Source organism: Camelina sativa, chromosome 20 (genome assembly GCF_030686135.1).
Source record: "Camelina sativa cultivar CO46 ecotype springtype chromosome 20, ASM3068613v1".
NCBI lineage: Eukaryota > Viridiplantae > Streptophyta > Magnoliopsida > Brassicales > Brassicaceae > Camelina > Camelina sativa.
Window position 1 is genome coordinate 7,915,649 of NC_141899.1, and position 18,443 is coordinate 7,934,091.

The 18,443-nt window shown below is 34.5% G+C and overlaps 2 protein-coding genes across 3 annotated transcripts; both read right to left on the reverse strand.

Annotated features, from left to right (window-relative positions):
* Positions 1 to 801: 801 nt before the first annotated feature.
* LOC104770025 (UTP--glucose-1-phosphate uridylyltransferase 1-like) lies at positions 802 to 5,148 on the reverse strand. Of its 2 annotated transcripts, XM_010494374.3 has the most exons (19): positions 4,934 to 5,148; positions 4,804 to 4,851; positions 4,466 to 4,557; positions 4,230 to 4,320; positions 3,723 to 3,783; positions 3,572 to 3,649; positions 3,436 to 3,486; positions 3,263 to 3,336; positions 3,082 to 3,154; positions 2,909 to 2,966; positions 2,685 to 2,797; positions 2,416 to 2,448; positions 2,198 to 2,250; positions 2,043 to 2,118; positions 1,909 to 1,965; positions 1,733 to 1,816; positions 1,543 to 1,641; positions 1,214 to 1,390; positions 802 to 1,127 (listed from the first exon to the last, which is right to left on the reverse strand). In XM_010494374.3, exons 1-19 carry the CDS (start codon positions 4,996 to 4,998, stop codon positions 1,101 to 1,103), a joined length of 1,410 nt encoding a protein of 469 aa, XP_010492676.1. In that variant the 5' UTR covers positions 4,999 to 5,148; the 3' UTR covers positions 802 to 1,100. The 2 variants fall into 2 exon arrangements, 1 of the variants encoding a protein (XP_010492676.1); XR_015593489.1 differs by lacking the exons at positions 802 to 1,127; positions 1,214 to 1,390; positions 1,543 to 1,641; ... (1 more) ...; positions 1,909 to 1,965; positions 2,043 to 2,118 and having other exon boundaries at positions 2,685 to 2,786.
* An 810-nt stretch (positions 5,149 to 5,958) lies between these two features.
* LOC104770026 (homeobox-leucine zipper protein HDG9-like) lies at positions 5,959 to 10,342 on the reverse strand. The gene is made up of 10 exons (XM_010494375.3): positions 10,067 to 10,342; positions 9,849 to 9,966; positions 9,370 to 9,561; positions 8,756 to 9,229; positions 8,406 to 8,504; positions 8,059 to 8,268; positions 7,693 to 7,876; positions 7,223 to 7,491; positions 6,984 to 7,073; positions 5,959 to 6,536 (listed from the first exon to the last, which is right to left on the reverse strand). The coding sequence occupies exons 1-10, from the start codon at positions 10,186 to 10,188 to the stop codon at positions 6,168 to 6,170; spliced, it is 2,127 nt and encodes a 708-aa protein (XP_010492677.1). The 5' UTR covers positions 10,189 to 10,342; the 3' UTR covers positions 5,959 to 6,167.
* Positions 10,343 to 18,443: the final 8,101 nt, after the last annotated feature.

The window sequence follows — 18,443 nt, forward strand, 5'->3', positions numbered from 1 at the left end:
AGCATAAAAGATTTACGAATCAATCATTTTAGTGGATTAGAGGAAAGAAATGGTGGGTGGGTCTTACACATAGTTTTGATGGATAGTCCATTTCTGTAAGGCTTTCTTCTACGTGTGTGGTTCATATTATTCTTCGCCAAACATCAATTTTGCCGCTTTTATAGCCGAACGGGATAAAAAAGAAGATAGCAGATATATTCTTATGAAATAGAGGCCTCTGACTTTTTTTTTGACAATCAGTGTGTGAATGTTTCTCTATCTAACAAAGATAAAAAGAGAGAGATATGTGGTGTATAATAAAGCCAGACCGGTGAAACTATTCATGGCCAACCGTATTGATTATGTCTCATCATGACAACAACTTTGTATTTTCTTCCTTTTTGGATTTTGAGCTGTACTGTACAAGTGGTCAAAGTATAGAAACGATTTGGGACATTTGGCGCAATATGGTACAAGCATCGAATGTTGATGGAATGCAAATAAAAAAATAACTAACGGATTAACACTGTTCCAATTTTAGTTTATCGGTTTCATGATTATTATGCATAAATGATTTTACATTCTGCTCATAATTTTATCTTCCTTCTTGTTATACTGTGCTACTGTCCATCTTCTTATACATACTGACCATCATCGATAAATCTATAAGACTATAACAGTCCAACAAATATACATTATAAGATATTACAGAACAGTATGGAAAAAGAAAAAAAAAATGTATACTACTAAATCTTTATTGTAAAATCGTATTTTCCACTATTTCAATTACTTGGAAGCAAAAAAAGATAAGCCACAGAAAAATTGTGATCGCAAGCAAAGATAACTTCAACAGAAAGAGTTCATTTCACCATTATCCAAAAAGACATGAGAAACTTCGCATCAATTAATGAAAGAAAAAAAAGAAAAACAAAAAAATCAATGTAAGGAAATACTAGTAAACTCAAAACGTACTTTGTGGGGCTTAACTGCACAAAAGAAAAAAAACCACTTCTCGTTGTTCTTGTGATCTTTTCACATGTAAAAAGTTTTACCAAAAGTGCTCTCATTTACTAGAGAAGAGGAAGTCAGAAGACGAAGCATCAAAATTCTTTTTAATTTCTTCACAGATCCTTTGGACCATTGATGTCCTGTAAGAACAAAAGACCAAAAGATGAGTCTAGTGAATAGTGATATTTAATTATTACAATCACAGTGACATATAAATAAACGTTACCTTATTCTCGAGCGCGGCATTGTCAGGGATTTCAAGTGTAGTCCCGGAGTTTGCCTTTACTGACACTTTGCCCTTAAGAACAACGCTAGAGCCAAACGAGACATCACCCGAGACCTTAAGGCTATCAAGCTCAACTATACTTGGGATGGACTTGAACCGGCTAAGGAAGCTCGCGACCTGTTTACCAGTTACAACTAGGATGTTAGAATCATTTTGTCTTTGTATATATTTCAAATTAAAGTTACAGGCTCTAGCTTCAGAAGCAGGATTACAATTAGAGTAAGATACTTTATATTAGATATCCTACACAGGGAACTAACGTTCTTTACCTTTTTAAATTCGGGTCCCAATTCAATAGCTGGGTTTGTGGGGTTTGTCCTAGCTTTGTTTCTTGTGACAAAGCCATCGACGAGTGTGTACAGATCCGACTGTGAAAGATGCACTAAGAATTGTTAAGTCTCTGTTTCTCATTTGACGTATTTTTGGGAATTTGAGAAGGGAAGGAGTGGATTGGTTTACCTGAACAAGAAGCAAGTCTGAAGTTGCCTTCACTGGCAAGAACCGTGAGCGAGGTACATTCACACCAATTGCATTATCAAAAAACTGTTTGAAAACGGGCAAATAATGAAGAAAATTAACAGTTCTGTTTATTGTAAATTCTGTTAGTTAAATAAAATATAGAGCGTAATGGATACCCTTATCGCAGCACCAGCTGCAGTTTCCAGTTGAAGAACTTTGACTCCATCAACTTCCTGCCAAGAGTTGAGACAAATTATGCAAAATTGCAATACATCAGATATGTTGCATGACGTGATTGGAAATCTAGTACCTTTGGGTTTGGGATGATCTCCATTTTAAGTGCATCAGCTTCCACAAGCTTTTTGATTGCTTTCAAGTTAACCCAACTGTAATAGTTAACAGTTAGGTGTCCGCATATATACTTGTTATTCTGAACGTTTTAGGGACCGTAGAGCTACTACTTACAGGTTATTTGTGTTGAAAATCTTGAATTTCTCAATTGATTTGAATTCATTTACCTGCAAAAAATACGGACAATGTCATTCTTTGCCACACACAAGTAGTTAGGGATAAGCAATTTCGTTTCGTTCTCAGAGAAACACTAATAATTTATGCCATATATATAATGAGCAAGAGAGATCTAGAATATATAGAAGGAAAACAAAGAAGAGGTGTGGACTTACATGTTCATCAGGAACCTGAGCAATCTCCAAAAGCTGAGATACACAAGAAAAATGGAACAGTGAAAAGATTATGAGTTGCGAAAGACAATATGCCTGGATATATTCCAAGATGCCACATATAATAAGAAGAGACATTGCAGAATGAACATACAATTTTTATTTAGTATGTAATATCGCCAACTTTGACTAGTAACTTTCTGATGACATCAGGTTTGAGTAGAAACTTTCTAATAATCATTCAGCGGAAAAGCTACATCCAAAAATTTTACCTGAACTTTTCCTTCATAAGAGATGAGAGTTCCTCCCTTTACATCAGCTAGGGTTTTGGGTGTAACCTCCATACAGTACTCATTTTTGTTCTGGATCAGGTGCTTCAAGATTTCTGACGCAGCATCGAGTCAAGGACAACCACAATTAGTCTCTGGTTGGATATTATTATCCTGAATGGAACTAAAGGAAAGCCATAAAAGAGAAAACTAGGAAGGAGATATACTTAAGTCAACAATAGCGCCCAAGTTGTCTGAGTTGGCTACGAACACATACTCCTTACCCTGAATAGTGAGAAAGTCAGAATCAGAATTAAAATGGTAAATTATTGAAAGACAAAGACAACAAGGATACATTCTGGAAACAAAAATTAACAATAGACTACATCAAAGAAAGAACCTGTGATAAGAAAGCATCAAGCTTGCCACTGTTCATGAGGGACGGGAATACATCGCCGTGACCAGGTGGATACCTTCAAAGATACATCTTTTATTAGTGGTTTAATGTTATAGCAAAGAGAAAGATGTCCAAATGAAAATGTAACCTCAAATGTAAATGCAATATTGATTGGAAAACGTACCATCCATCCTTGTCAGTCTTTCCTTTGCTAGGCCACGGCACAAACTCATCAGCAACAACACGAGGATACTTGCTCTACATAGTTTAAGTCAATATAATTAGTTCCAGGGTTGACCTGGATCGTTCAAATAAACAAGGTTTCTCTTAACTTGTAATGGCATTGACATGAAATACCTGATTAAAAGTGTGAATATCAACATTTGAGTTGGTGTATTTTTCCACAATCTGAACAAGACAAAAATCAATTAGCCTACAAGTAGAAGATAAATGTAGAACTAAAAAGATGTGATCCTCGGTGAAATAGCAGAACCTTTTGTGTGTCATCATGTGTATTGAATGAGTTCATAAGAACCAAAGGAACCTTGCAGCCATACTTGTTGTTGAGATTCTGTAGGAAAGTGCTATGTGAGATAACGTAAAGGCACAAAGATTATAAGAAAATAAAATGGAAAATGACGAACCTCAATCTGGATAACAATCAGGTCAAGAAATGTCAAACCATCACGAACTTCGATAACCGATCTGCACAGAAACAGGAAAAGAAAATGAAACCTATTGTTTGAAAAAAATGTAGCAAATTGCATCAGGGAAATACTTGATACAGAGACCTCAAGAAATTTTACATGAAATCGAAGATGGCTTACACACCAACCCAATCTATAAACATGGAATGTAAGTTCTCATCCCTGAAGAGGGAACTACTATCAAATTCCTGTTATTGTCAAAGCTGACAGATAATTGTTTACTAGCTACACTGGACATCAAGTCTGTTACCGATAGCAATAAATCTTATAGACCAAGAGATATCGAATCTGGAGCCTAGATGGCTAGATCTTCAGGCTTGGAAATGTACTCAGAATTCGATATCATCTTTGTCATCACAAAGAGAGTAGAGACACTAATTCCAAGCACGAATAAACGAAAAATTGAACTGAATACTGATAGTGACACAAGATTAGAGAGCTTACTTTGGACCAGTGCATCCCATTGTCGTTCCCAAACCTCCATTAAGCTTAAGCACAACAAGCTTGTCCAACAAATATTTGGTCTCGGAAGCATCTTCATTATGTTAAAACATAACAAACAAAAAAAATCTTTAATGCTATAGAGAAAATGATCCAACGCAAAACTAGACCACAGAACATCCACCATACAGAAAACAAACTTCAGTAACAGATTCGTAACATTCAAAAAAGAATAATACCTTGAGAGACGTTAGCCATTTTATCATAAGGAACAACAATCTCATCAGTAGGTGTCTGGATCTTGCTCCATTCAATGTGCTGAGCCTCACCGCTTCAAATTCAAATTGAAAGATACAGAGAATTTAGAATCAATTGATAATCTAAATGTAAATCAATCTCCGTCTCTAGATCTGACTCCAGTCTCCAGATCCGATACAATTTTTCAGATATATAACTCAATCGTTTCAAAAAATCAAAACTACATCCATGAACTGCTTTGATCTTTTACCGATTCACGATTCAATCAACACAACATACGAAGATACCAAATTAAGAAGCAGAGGATTCAAAGACGAACCTGAGGTAACGTGAAACGAGGTTGATGAATCCGCTCTTCTCATTGGCACTGAAACAAAAAAAGGAAACAGATCACAGTCTAAACGATGAAGAAGAAGATTACCAGATCCAGAATCGACACCGCTCAATACCTCATCTCAGTAAGTCCATCAACGGCGGATTTGAGCTGCGGGAGCTTCTCGGTTGCGGAGGCCATTGATAAATTTTCCGACGAGAGATTCCGATTCGAGAGAAATTAAAACGCACGAGTGGGAGAGATTGAGATTTGAGATTTGAGATTTGAGGAATGAAGAGTGTTCTCGAATTAAAGCGGAGAGGTATTTATAGTATACGGGAGAGAGTTAGTGAGTGACAATGGATGGTTACCAAAATATATATGTCCGTTGTCTTCTCTATACCCATTATTGTACCGTTCGGTTTAATTGTTTAAACCAAGTGAATCGATTCAATTTAGCCGGTTTTAGTTAGAAAACCGATGAATACCAGTTGTCGATTTATCTCACAAATTAAATAGACCGGAAAAGCATCTTAAATATCACAAACTAGGGCTGGGCATTCGGGTTACCCGTTTGGGTTCGGGTATTACCCGTTCGGGTTCGGGTTAGTGGGTAATGGAAAATAGAACCCATTCGGGTATTTTACTATGTTTGGGTTCAGTTCGGTTCGGGTAGTACCGGGTTCGGGTTGGTTTGGGTTACAATTTTCAGAACCCAATTAGTACCCGAACTACCGGGTACCCGAAAAAATATAATTAAAATTAATAAAATTCAAATAAATTTAGTTAAAGTTTGACTTATGTGACAATATATTTTAGATATTTTGATTATTTTTGATATTTAGGTATAAAACTAAATGAAATATTCAAAATTATAATCATAACTTTAGGGTAATTGCATTATATTAATGATAAATATTATAAATATGTTTATATGTTCGGGTTTATTGGATACCCAAACGGGTATCGGGTATTACCCGACCCTAATCCGAACTCACGGGTATTAGAAAATAGAACCCAATAGGGTTTTATAGGCAAACCCGAACCCAATCCGAACCCGGTTTTTCGGGTCGGGTTCCGGGTTAGGTATTCGGGTACGGTTTTTATGCCCAGGCCTATCACAAACAAACATGCCATGCAATGGCAACAACATTGTCAACATACTAATAAATATTGTTTATATCCAAGGCCCTTGCCTTAGAAATTTTATTGTAATGAGTTTATAACAAACGAAAAAACATGACTCTCTCCTTAGAGAAATCATCGGAGAATACTCTTCTCACTTTATTAATTTGCAAAGGAAAGAAAACTTATAAGAGTTGAGATTTGCGAACTTGCATGTAAGTCACTGATCAGTTACCATCGCTCCATCAGTCGCAGTTAAGCATTCTTTTGATCCTTTGAACTGTGGAGCTGATCACGGTATTGACTGTGGTGGCAGATTCTTCCAGGTTGAAATTAGTACAGTTATCCGGATCACAGACAAGGATCTGGAAGGCCACGGTGAGGAGTGTTGAGCTACCACCGTCGGGATCCTCGGCCGAACTAGGACGGCCGTCGCGGGAGATGATGAAACCGGAAGGGAGGATTGGAATGGCGGAAGGATCGACTTGGCCTGAAATGGCGGCTGCTGCTGTTTTTAGATCCATTGGAGCGTAGACCACCATACCTCCTAATGCATCTATGAAGCCATCTTGTAGTATCATCAGTTTACTATTATTGTCCCCTCCACTTGAAGCCTACATATATAATAATGTTTAATGCAATGCCAAAAGATATCGAAATTGTAATAGACTTCCATGAAACAAAGTTGACCCGTTCCATGGATTTTTTGGTACTTTATAATTAACACCTATATTTAAATGCTGGTTATGATATAAATTTAAATTAAAAAAATTAATATTTTGTTAAAATCATACTCCCTCTGTTTCACAAAGAGTGTCATTCTGGAGTATTTTTTTTTGTTTCACAAAGACTGTCACTTTATATTTCCAATGTGGTTTTTAATATCAAAATTTCTAACTTACCCTTAATCCAAAGTTTTTTCTATTAGATTTAAATAATAAATTGCTCATTAAATAGGGACATATATGTATAATTCAAGTTTTTCTTAATTTGTGTGTAATTGGTCAAAATGACACTCTTTGTGAAACGGAGGGAATAAGATTTTAGTAGGAGCAATGTACCTGGATAAAATTCACATTGTTATTCGTGTCGGTTCCGGTGACAAAACGAGCAGCCTCGGTCACTGAATTTCCATTGCAGAGAACGTCCCACTTTTTTTTACATATACAAGCATATTAGATTTCTTGTTAGTTACCAAAAATTAAAAACAATTAGAATGTGAAAATAACGACATATTATTATTCTTAAGATAAGCTGATTAAAGATAATTAAGAATTCTATAATATAATTATATTCTTGCCTGGTGACGAATGTCCAGATTTCTAAGGAAATCGTATACTTGGGGAGGAGGGAGAGGGAGGCATAAAGATGAACCGGCGCAGAGAATGAGACCGGGCGGTTGACCAGCCTCGTGGTTTAACCGCATGGCAATCGTAACTCCGCTGTTGTTGGTTTCAGACTGTTGCGCGAAATCGAGTTTGTCTTCCATTTTTATCATCCATGCAAAGTCCTTCAACATTCTTTCTCCCAATTTCAAAACGCTCCTCCTGCCTTCTATTGTTTGCACAACTACAAAAGATGAAACCATGTTGAACTCTTATAACAGTAGTTTAAAAACCAATTAAAGTCTTGAAACTAGCTAGCACTTGTTGTCTATATTAAATAGGCATGCATATATAAAACATGTCGATCGAGTTACTTGTTTGTTGTACGAATAATTAATGAGTAAACTAATATTTTGTATTGATCCTGTTGGGTTTTTTTTGGTACCTCCAGCGTAGTCATTGTTGGGGAGGTCGGATATGGAGGAGAGATGCAGCCTCTCACACATCCTCTCAAGAGTAACGGTCCAACGTCGAGCTCCGTAGCCCAAACCGCCGTATAAGAAGAGGTCTCTGTAAAGCCGATGTGGTCGCATTTTATCAGATACTTCCACGTGCTCTATCCACGTCACCTGCCCATTTTCTTTGTTATTTGTTTTGCTTTCAATCACACATATTTTTATGAAAGTCATTGTAGATATATACATACACTAATGACTTCTGTAGATCTCTAGATCAATATGGAGAAATTGAAAAATATGTGAAAAGATTATATCAAAAAAAGAAGAAAAAGAAAGAAGAGAGCTAGAGAGACCTTAGAGCAACGATTGGGCAATGCTTCAATGAGTACACCAGAGGGATGTTTGGTGCAAATCGGAGCCATAGAATTAAATTCAACGTTTGGGAGGTTACAGGACACGTCAGCTATCATCCAGACATTTTCTTCCATTTGTTGGCAACTTCTTAGGATTATAAACTCTCTCGGTGGCACCAATGGAGACAGTATGTGCATTTGCTCATATATCTATTTTATTTTGAGCAAATTGTAGAAAAGTCACTTTTTTTTTTTACGTCCAATTTGTTTTCCTCCAAGTGTTTACGTAAGCCTACGAATTTTAAAAAATAAAAATGTAAAATATCATAAGATTCATAGAGATATACCACTCTCGCCAAGGTTTGTCTTCCGTTGTCCATTGAATCCAACACGTGCATAGTTTTAGCTTCGTTGACAATTGTTGGAAAAAGCCTCGCCCATTTCTCCTGCAATATATTTGTGTTAAAAATGTAATTTTGAGAGGGACATACACATATATTACTGAGACGTATTATAAAGAGAATTAATTTTTCATATTTACAATGTTCTATTAATGCAAGAATTCTAAATTTTCCTAACAAAATTGAACAAATAAGAAGATTATATTGTAGTTTTTGGATAAATAAAGTATTAAGAAAAATAAGAATTCATTTGTTGATGTTAATTAGCTTAAAATAAAATGGCATGAAGTACGTACCGTATCTAAGAACATGTCAACCAAGTTTCTTGCATCCATTTGAACCACCACGACTTCCTTAGAAGACTCAGGACGACCACTAGGGCCCTTGAAATGGCTAATCTTCCCAAAACATTTCTCGTAGTTCGTTGGATCAATGACGAGCCTATTATCAATAGACGACTTCTTCCACAGTTCTTCCATTTGAATGAGATTCATAACCTCTGCCACCGCTTTCGCTGCTGTTTCAAACATCACCAGTTTCTCCATTTGAGATAGCTGATGTGGTTGGTTAAGGCTGATGTTTCCACGAGCATATGGTCCTCTTAATGAGCATGAAGGCTGGGGAAGATGGTTAGAGGATGTTCCATACGAGGCACGACGATTATTGGAGGTCGATCCATAGGTTGACGGACCACGGGGATACGTAAAGGCATCAACGCTAGGCATTGAGTGACCTCCTTGTTGAGCTAGGAAGTTTGAGTATCTTTCAAACTGATATTCATAATTTGATCAACAAAAGTATATATTAGTGACTAAATGTTTTCATTAGTGTTAGAAATTAGAATTCCATATAGCGACAAAGGAACTCATGAAAGTTATATATTTTTTTAAGTATTTGCATAAATACACACCTCTCTTTTGAGAAAAGCATTTTCCGCACGCAGTTTTTGGATATTGCGTTGTTTTTCCTCTCTACCAAAACCACGACCACTACATGGACCGCAAACCACATTTTTTAGTGCGTCTTCCATTGCTTCATTCTCACGTCTCATCCTCATGTTCTCGGCTCTAAGTACTGCGTTGTCTACTCTTTCACTGTGAGACTAGAAAAAAATAATAATTAATCTTAGTGTTTTATAGTTAAAATTTAGGCATATCTCATGCATCAAAAAAAAAAAAAAAAAAATCTCATGCATCAATCTAATTTTTGAATATGCAATAACTGTGTAAATTTCTTGTGGTAAACAACAAAAAAATAACAATAATATGTAGAACAATTACAATTATGACTAGTAGATCATCATAAATAGGTAAATTTAAATTAAATCCTCTTGTATTCTATAGTAAACTCTAGTATAAAACAAACAATATGTAAGACCAAACAAATTACCTTGGCTTGGGTTCTTTTGTTTTGAAACCAGAATTTGATTTGTTTTGGTTTCAGATTCAGTTCTTCACCCAATTGACGTCTCTGCAAATCGTCTGGATGAGGACACTCCTTGAAATACCTTCAATCAATTTTTTTTTTAAAAGATTAACTATGAATTAAGAACCTTATTTTTCAAAAAAAAAGTGATATATACTGATAAAATTATATGAAGATCTTACGCTTCGAGCCTTTGAATTTGTTGATTAGTGTGGCGATGGTAATTCCTCCTATCCTGATTGTTGTTGGTGTCCGTAGAAGTACCCCGTTCATCGCTTGAACTGTCATCATGACTAGAATCCATTGTTTGTCTATCCAAATGATAGCTAGAAAAGTATACAAAAGATATGAACAATGTAAAAGCTATATAAATAAAATACAAAGAAAACTATATTAGGTAAACAATGTACAAAAGATTTATTTTGTGGGTCACTAGTTTAAAAAAATTATTTTTGAACAAAGAAATGGAAGCCTCAAAAGGAAACAAAACCATTAATGAAAGAAATCTCAATTACAGATTTTCAACTTTTTGGGGGGGGGGGGGGGGGGGGGGGAACGTTACTTCAAAAGGTAATTTATAATTTATATTTTCTATTTATTTCAATGATAATAAAAAAGAGAATTGCTTTATGTAGTGTTTGGATTTTAGATTTATATCCATCGAAGTTTTATTTAGCGCGTACATCATTAATGGTAGTAAATCTGTAATATGATAAAAATATATTTTTTCACTAAAAATATAGTAAAAGATAACTAAAGATACATTTTAAATTCAATGTATTAAATCACTTAAGTATCATTTTATTAGCATCGCCAATTAAAAGCCAAACAAAATCTTTTTGTAAAATAGGTCACATATGTCATTAAGTAAAATTGTATTTTTCAAATTAGACGAACTATGAAAGTTAAATTTTATCCATATTTTCCTCTCATTTTTGGTTGATGGTCTACTAAATCAAATTTACACAAAAAAAAAAAAACTGAATTACCTCATCGCTTATATTGAACAATAACTTTACTGCATTTATTATTCGAGTTTGTAAAAACAAAAGATATTCAACAAGCTGTTGCATGTTGAAGGAGCGAATCTCAAATATTTTAAAAGTGATCTTAAAAAGGTAATGACAAATGTAGGATTTGGTTAATGAACGGATCTATTATGGTCCAATAGTTGACAAAAAAAAAATGATGATGTCATGTTTGCACAAAACAATTATTTTGTTATATAATTACAAGTATGTGATTTCTAAAATTAAATCTCATTTACAAGATACAAAAAACACTATTAGATAGCCTTCTTAATTAATAATTCCTAAATACATAAAATATTCAAGCCATTATTATTATGAATATATAATCCAGTTCACAATTTGAAGATAAAAATTAAAACTTCTATTTATTATGAGTGTTAAATTTTAGGATTTGTTATTAAAATAATTCAATAAGAGAAAGACATATTGGTAACAAAAGAATCTTACATATTATATTTTGATATGTATAGAAATATATCATTTTCATGTATGCAATAAAAAATAATTAAAATAGATATATAATTTTTTTTTAAACCCTTAAAATTTATTTACTAGTATGTCTAGCTGAAATTTGATATCATTTGTTTTAGGATGATTTTCTTCCTACAAATAAGAGTGTAACATTAGAGTGACACGTGGCTTTGTTACATATGAAACACTCTCCATTTTTTTTTGACTCTAGCATATTTATTTTGATACATGTATATATATATATATATATATATCAATAAACTAAAACCTCTACAAATTAATAATCTTTAAATTAATATTCGTGATAAATTAATAAAATCTTATGGTCTCATATAATGCCGGTGCAAAAAATGTCCCAATACGAAAAAATTAAGATAATAATTTTTTTTGGAAATCCTACATAAAAAGATGGTTCCATCAATATCATAAATTAATAATGATATATATATATAAAATATATATATAAAAGAAAATTTAGATTATATTGTTAATTGTTTATTCTTGAATTTGCATTCTAGTTGGAGCTCATCTCTAATATTTTTCATTACATTAAAAAATTTTGGTGTTTTTTCTCACATCGCATCCAAATATTATGGAAAGTCCTAGATGCGATAATTGTTTTTTTTTACATGTAACTGATTTTAAAAGTACCCCATTATATTATTCGGCTTCATCATTACCATGAAGAATAGTAGCATCAATTACTTCTAAACTCAAAATTTTTAACATTTATCATTTTTATTTAGAGAATCTAGTAAACTATTGACATAAATCATATTACATTACGATAGCCAAAATTATAAATGAAGAAAATTCTATAAAAATATGAATAATAATAAAAATATCTTATTTTGTAACAGAATTCAAAATTGTGAAAATTAAAAAATCTCTTTATAAATTAAAACCTCTATAAGTTAATAAAATTTCATGATCCCGACATTATTAATTTATAGAGGTTTTAATGTATACTAAACAAGCGATTGCCAATTAAGAATTCATTTTTTTTGTAGATATATAAACTAAAAACACAAAATTAATACCAAAACAGAAAGTCTTAATTTAAATTACAACGTAAGAGAAAGCTAAAGGAGAATAAAATCTCTATCTTGATTCCATGAACCGATCGATGAACTTAGAGGAAATAACAAAGTAAAACCTTCAAAATTCAATCTTATTCCAACATAAACTTAAAGGAAATAACAAAGTAAAACCTTCAAAACCTACAAAGTAAAACCTTAAAAAAAACAACATAAACTTAAAGGAAATAACAAAGTAAAACCTTCAAACCTCCACTTTATTCCATGAACCGATCGATGAACTTAGAGGCACACCAAAACATAAAGTCTTATTTAAAAAACGACGTAAGAGAAAGCTGAAGAAAAAAAATACAATCTCCACCTTGGTTATTAGAAAAAAAAAACAAAAACTTAAACGAAAGAGGAAAGTAAAATCTTCAAAATTCCATTTTTTTTTTATTTTTTTATTTTTATAATCTAGTTATCCAAAGTCCAGTGGGTCCTGACTAGACTACTAGCTCGAAGGCTTAGCGTGCGTCCTAAAGGCAGCAAGAGTGGTTCCTGGAGGCCGCATAGTCTAATGTTAAATTTTTCTGCGGTGGCCACTTAAGATGTTTGCACCCTTGAGAATTCGAATCCGGAAATATTGGGAATTTCACTCTCAACCCGAAATCAATCCTACCACTGGCCTACCTATAAGTGGTTAAAATTCCACTTTATTCCATGAAATAAACTTCAAGCAACTCTAATGAATAGCAGAAACTTAAAAGAGTAACCTTAAACCACGACAGTGCGACTGAGACTGGTAGAGTCATGTCCCTTCTTCTTATGTCCATATCGAGCTTTGGAAAACTTGAAATACACGATGATAAGGGCAAAAGCATAGATGCCACCTCATTTGATATATTTTTTTCATGATCGAGTTTGAAGGATAGCATGACACCTATGGCCAACAAACTGTCTGAGAGGCAGACTACATCCTTTATAGTAAACAACTTTGTAAGGGAGATGACACGTAGATGACTGCAGAAGAAAAATACCACAGAGTATCCATTCAAGCTCTTTCTTGCGGCTAACACATTTGAAATATACGCGAAAAGAATCAGCATCCTAACAACGGTGTTAATGCAATCATATATATTGTTATAATTATAATTTAACATTATGTTTAATCTTTGTTTTCTAATTTTCAAAATTTTGTTATGATTAGGAATCATATATATGAAAGTTGGCCAACTCTCTCCATATGAGTGCCACATCATCACACCAGAAAATGACATGTATCTTTCTATACTTTTTCAAAAATTAGTCAAATTAATTGAAGGAAAATCAAAAGACACTTTTAACTAAACTAAATGAAGGGAAATGATTTTTTTGATTAAGACCATATACTAATTATCATATGTATATGGATCTGCTCCATGAGCATTTTGATCTGATGGATGTCGAATTGATAGGGGCTTTACTCTTAGGGAGTTGCCCATCGGTAGACTTCTTAGGGTAGCATTTTACAAAATCTGGAAAATATACGGTTAAGTCCGGATATCATACGGCACGCAGGTCAGCACCGCGGACCTTTCAGGTTCTTGGATATGGTCCAGAGATTACCCCTCTTTTGGCGAGTGTTTGGCAGGTTAAATGCTCACCTAAAACACAACATTTTATATGGCAAGTTTTGTCTGGATGTCTTTCCGTCTCGTCAAATTTGAGACGGCGGGGTATAGCGTGTGATTTGGGTTGTGCACAGTGTGGGGCTGATGACGAAACAATAAATCATGCTATTTTTGTTTTTCCACCGGCTCGGGAAGTGTGGGCCTTATCTCATGTTCCGGTGGAGCCAATTTCTTTTCCCATGGACTCTTTGTATGCAAATATGGATCATTTTTTAGGCTAAAAAAATCCAGGTTTTCAAGCATCTGTTTTCTCCTAGGTTATGTGGTGTATATGGAAAGTCAGGAATGCACGGGTTTTCGAAAACAAGGATGAACAGTCTGGGGAGATTTTTCGAGTAGCAAAAGGTGAGGCGTTATCTTGGTAGCAGGCACATGAAGAGGGTCAGAGTGAGGATCTCCCCTCTGCCCCGTCGTTTCTAACCCTCGGCTGAGGGTGGCTGCAGCTCCCCTTTCTACCTTTTACTCGGGTCATCGGTGTTTCGTTGACGGATCTTGGAAGGCCGGTGACACGTTTGCAGGTGCATGATGGCTTTGTACAGCGTCTAAGGATTCGTCGCACACTATGGGAGCTACCAATTTCCGACGAAGTCTCTCCCCCTTACATGCTGAAGTAGAAGCTTTCATCTGGACTAAGCGTTGCATGATTGGACATGACTACCAGGACGTGGCTTTCTATACTGATTGTTCAGACTTGGTGAAGATGGTGTTTTCTCCTCAAGACTGGTCGGCTTTCTCAACGCCGATATCAAAATTGATAGGGAGGAGTTTACTTATTTCTCGTTATCTCTTATTTCTAGAAATTTGAATGTACGTGCGGACGCTTTAGTGCGTAAGGCGCATATAACTCCACACCATGTTTTGTATATAAACAACTTTCCACCTAATTGGCTCTTCTGAGCTAATCTTTTGTTGTCAAAAAAAAAGTATAGGGTCTTCTCTCTATTCAATTTAATACATTATGGTAAGTTAGTAACATTAACATGGAGACGTTAGACGTACCAATAAATTCAAGACAAGACACACTCTCATATATGCAAAGTGAGAGATCTAAAAATGTTTACTGAAATGACTTTTTAGTTTTAGCTTTCTTTTTCTCTTTCATATGAAAACTCATGAAGCAAATAAGTAATTATAGTTATACATATGTTGTTTAAATTATGTCAATCCAGATTTTAATCAAGAGCCTACTATGATGTATGTAGCTCGAGTACTAGAACATGAGAGAATATATAGAATAAGAAATTGTTTCTTTAGAATCAAGTTAAGAAAATTTGAAGCATTATCCATATAAGTAACATAATTGCATAGAAGTATGTCAGTATATCCTATATTGTTTTTGTAGGTATAGAAATAATCATATGTATATATGAAAAAATATAATTGATATTTTGAGTCAAAGATGAATCTTACTATTCAAATTGTAACTAAGTATATCTTAATTTATTAACTACATAAAAACACACAAAATAACAAAAACTAACAACAAGAATAGACAACATAAAAAGCAAGGTAATTTCTTTTAAAACAAATTTCTAAACAACAATTCGCGCTTAGCGCGGGTATTCACCTAATTTAAATAAAAGGATAATGGGCTAACAGTATTTACGATTGTGTTAACGTGGTTGAAAACTATAACCATAATAGGTGAAAAAAAAAATCGGGATAATTGATGTATTTTTATCAACTATGAAATAATCGCAGTTATTTTTGGCAATAAAAAAAGTTAGTATTTTTATAAAAAAACATTAAATAAGTCCAATTTTAAAAGAATTTCCCCCATTTTATACACAAAAAAAAGTTTGAAAATCTTTATTAGGATTAAGTAACGATACAGGTCTCATATATATAAACAGGGCTACCTTGTAGCATTCTTTTAATTAAAAAAAATGTAAATTAGTTCAATAGAATCTCCATTTGATGGAGGACAATTTAGTTCAATAGAATCTCCATTTGATTACATATAATGATACATGATGGTTGTCCAAAGAATTAAATTAATTGGATTCGTAGGAATATGTAATCGAGTATGTAACTGGATTTTCCATGTTATCTTTCTTTTAGTAGTGTATAAACTGTATACTAATATATACGTCCTACTGTTTTTTTTTAATCAAATATGTCCCCACTATTTATAATTCTGTCATAGCCATGGTATATATATGTAATAGAAAAGACCTTAAAATGATTTTAACTTCTTATAAGTATAACATTAAATATAATCTTTTTTTTTTGGACAAACTGAAGCTTCTATTCACTCAGATAGAAACAATACAGGAGGGAATCAAGTCCCAAAAATTTAAAAGGTTACAAACAGAGGCTTTCCCCAAAGCCATAAACAAAGAAACATATAGAATCAAACACAAGTCCGAGAGAGCTGTGAAGCAAACGCTAAGAAGCAGTTTGAGCCATGTAAGGTCACGGTTGCTAGATTGGTCAGCATCGAAGGATTCGACAGAAGACAAGATGGTCACGGTCTTAAGACATTGTGACGTTTGTAAAGGAATCAAAGCCAAGGGTCTCACCGGAGCAAGGAGCATTAGCAGGAGCAATGCAATGGCAGAGATTCGGTGGGCTGAAGCCCGGATGATGGTGGTGGTGCTGAGAGTGGTTTGCTGAAGATCGTCGGATGTCAACATTGAGATACAGGGCAATGGACCATAGAGCAGCAGAACTTCACAACTAGCATAACCAAGGGAGGTAAAGACCAAAACAAACCATATGGATATGTCAAAACATAGCAGTACAGGTGAGTTCTCTCTCATATGTCAAAGTATGCAAACGGTTTGACAATGATAAAAGTGAGTGAGGTTTGGTCTGATGGGTGGTTGTTAAACCAAACTGGTTCGGTTGGTGGGATGATGTTGAGAACTAGAAACGCTAGTTAGCATAGGGATATAGAGGATTTGGTTCTTCCAATTAACAGACAAATTCAACACATGAGCAAGGACCAGGTATCGACCATACACTTTGTTACTACCAAACATTCTAGGTAAGTGGATTCTCAGATGCAGTCTTCGAACACCGAGTTCAACCAACAAACAAAAGAATTGTTTACTAGATAACATAAGGATATATAGAAAGGACCTGGGGTTTCGGAAGTTTGGCGAGACCAATTGGGATGATAGCAAACCAATTACAAGTCCTGAGCTCATCCGCAAAGATCCAATAGACTTTGGGGATGGCCAGGGGAGTTGACATGGTTCTGTCGAGCTCATAGTGTGACAGATCTTAGGGACGGGAGTCCATAAACAGAGACGGTTCGCAACACTGGAAGATTTCTCGCCACATAACAATACAAGTACCGTTGAGGAAGAAGAGGCTTCAATGGCAAAACCCAATCCGGATTGGGGGAAAGAGAAGCACAGAGACTTTGGTACCGTCGACGATAAGGCTGGATAAGGATAGATGAGGATGGGTTTCACCGGACTCCAGATCCTTCTGTAGGGGCACACAATCCGGCCTTTGTCTAGCACTAGGTTGGGTGTGGAGGTTTGGTTGGGGAACAAAAATAAACAACAAAAGGGAAAAAAAGCTTGAAAGAAGAAATTAAGAGAACAGAAAACGAAGTAGAGGAGCGGAGAGAACGAGAGATCCCGACGTCGGCGAGCCGGAGCTCTACCGACATCGGAGGAAAGTGAAGATAGCGGCGCTTCGATTATCGGGTTTGAGAGAGAATTAGGGCGAACTTCCATTAAATATAATCTTAACTTCACCTTTTTCAAAGTTTAATTTCATTTGTGTGTATATATATACATTTCATCGCACTATTTGCGATATGAATACATGTTATTTAATCTTTTAGCTCATGAAATTTAAAATAGTGCACTTTCTTTTGATGTCTATATAATCTTTGATTTTCTAGATAAAATATGAAAGATAAAGTTAATAATATGACGCATTAGGACTCAATAATAGAGACTAATTGAATAATATGCAATACCTTTACAGTTAGTTCTTAGTTGGATATTATAAGTCGGTAAATATATATATGATTACAAACATCAACTGTGCACTATGCAAGACCTTTAATCTTAATTACGTGGGCGTAGTATACTAGTATAGTATGACATGAAAAATTCACGTACTACATTATGACTTGTTTCATTTTGTATTTCAATAACCATTTCCGCTGTGCGGGTATAAAGAATATATACTAACGAATAACGACGTTCATAGAAAGTGAAACCATCCATACGCGTCATCTTCAGTGTTCTAACAATGTAAAAAGTGAAAACATGTGGTATAATCGTATCATGAAGACAAAGTTAAATATTCCCCGCTAATCTAAACAAACACTTTGCCTTTAAAGAAAAAAAAAACAAATTAGCAAAAAGAGAATTTTTCTGAGAAGAATTTTGTATTCACATC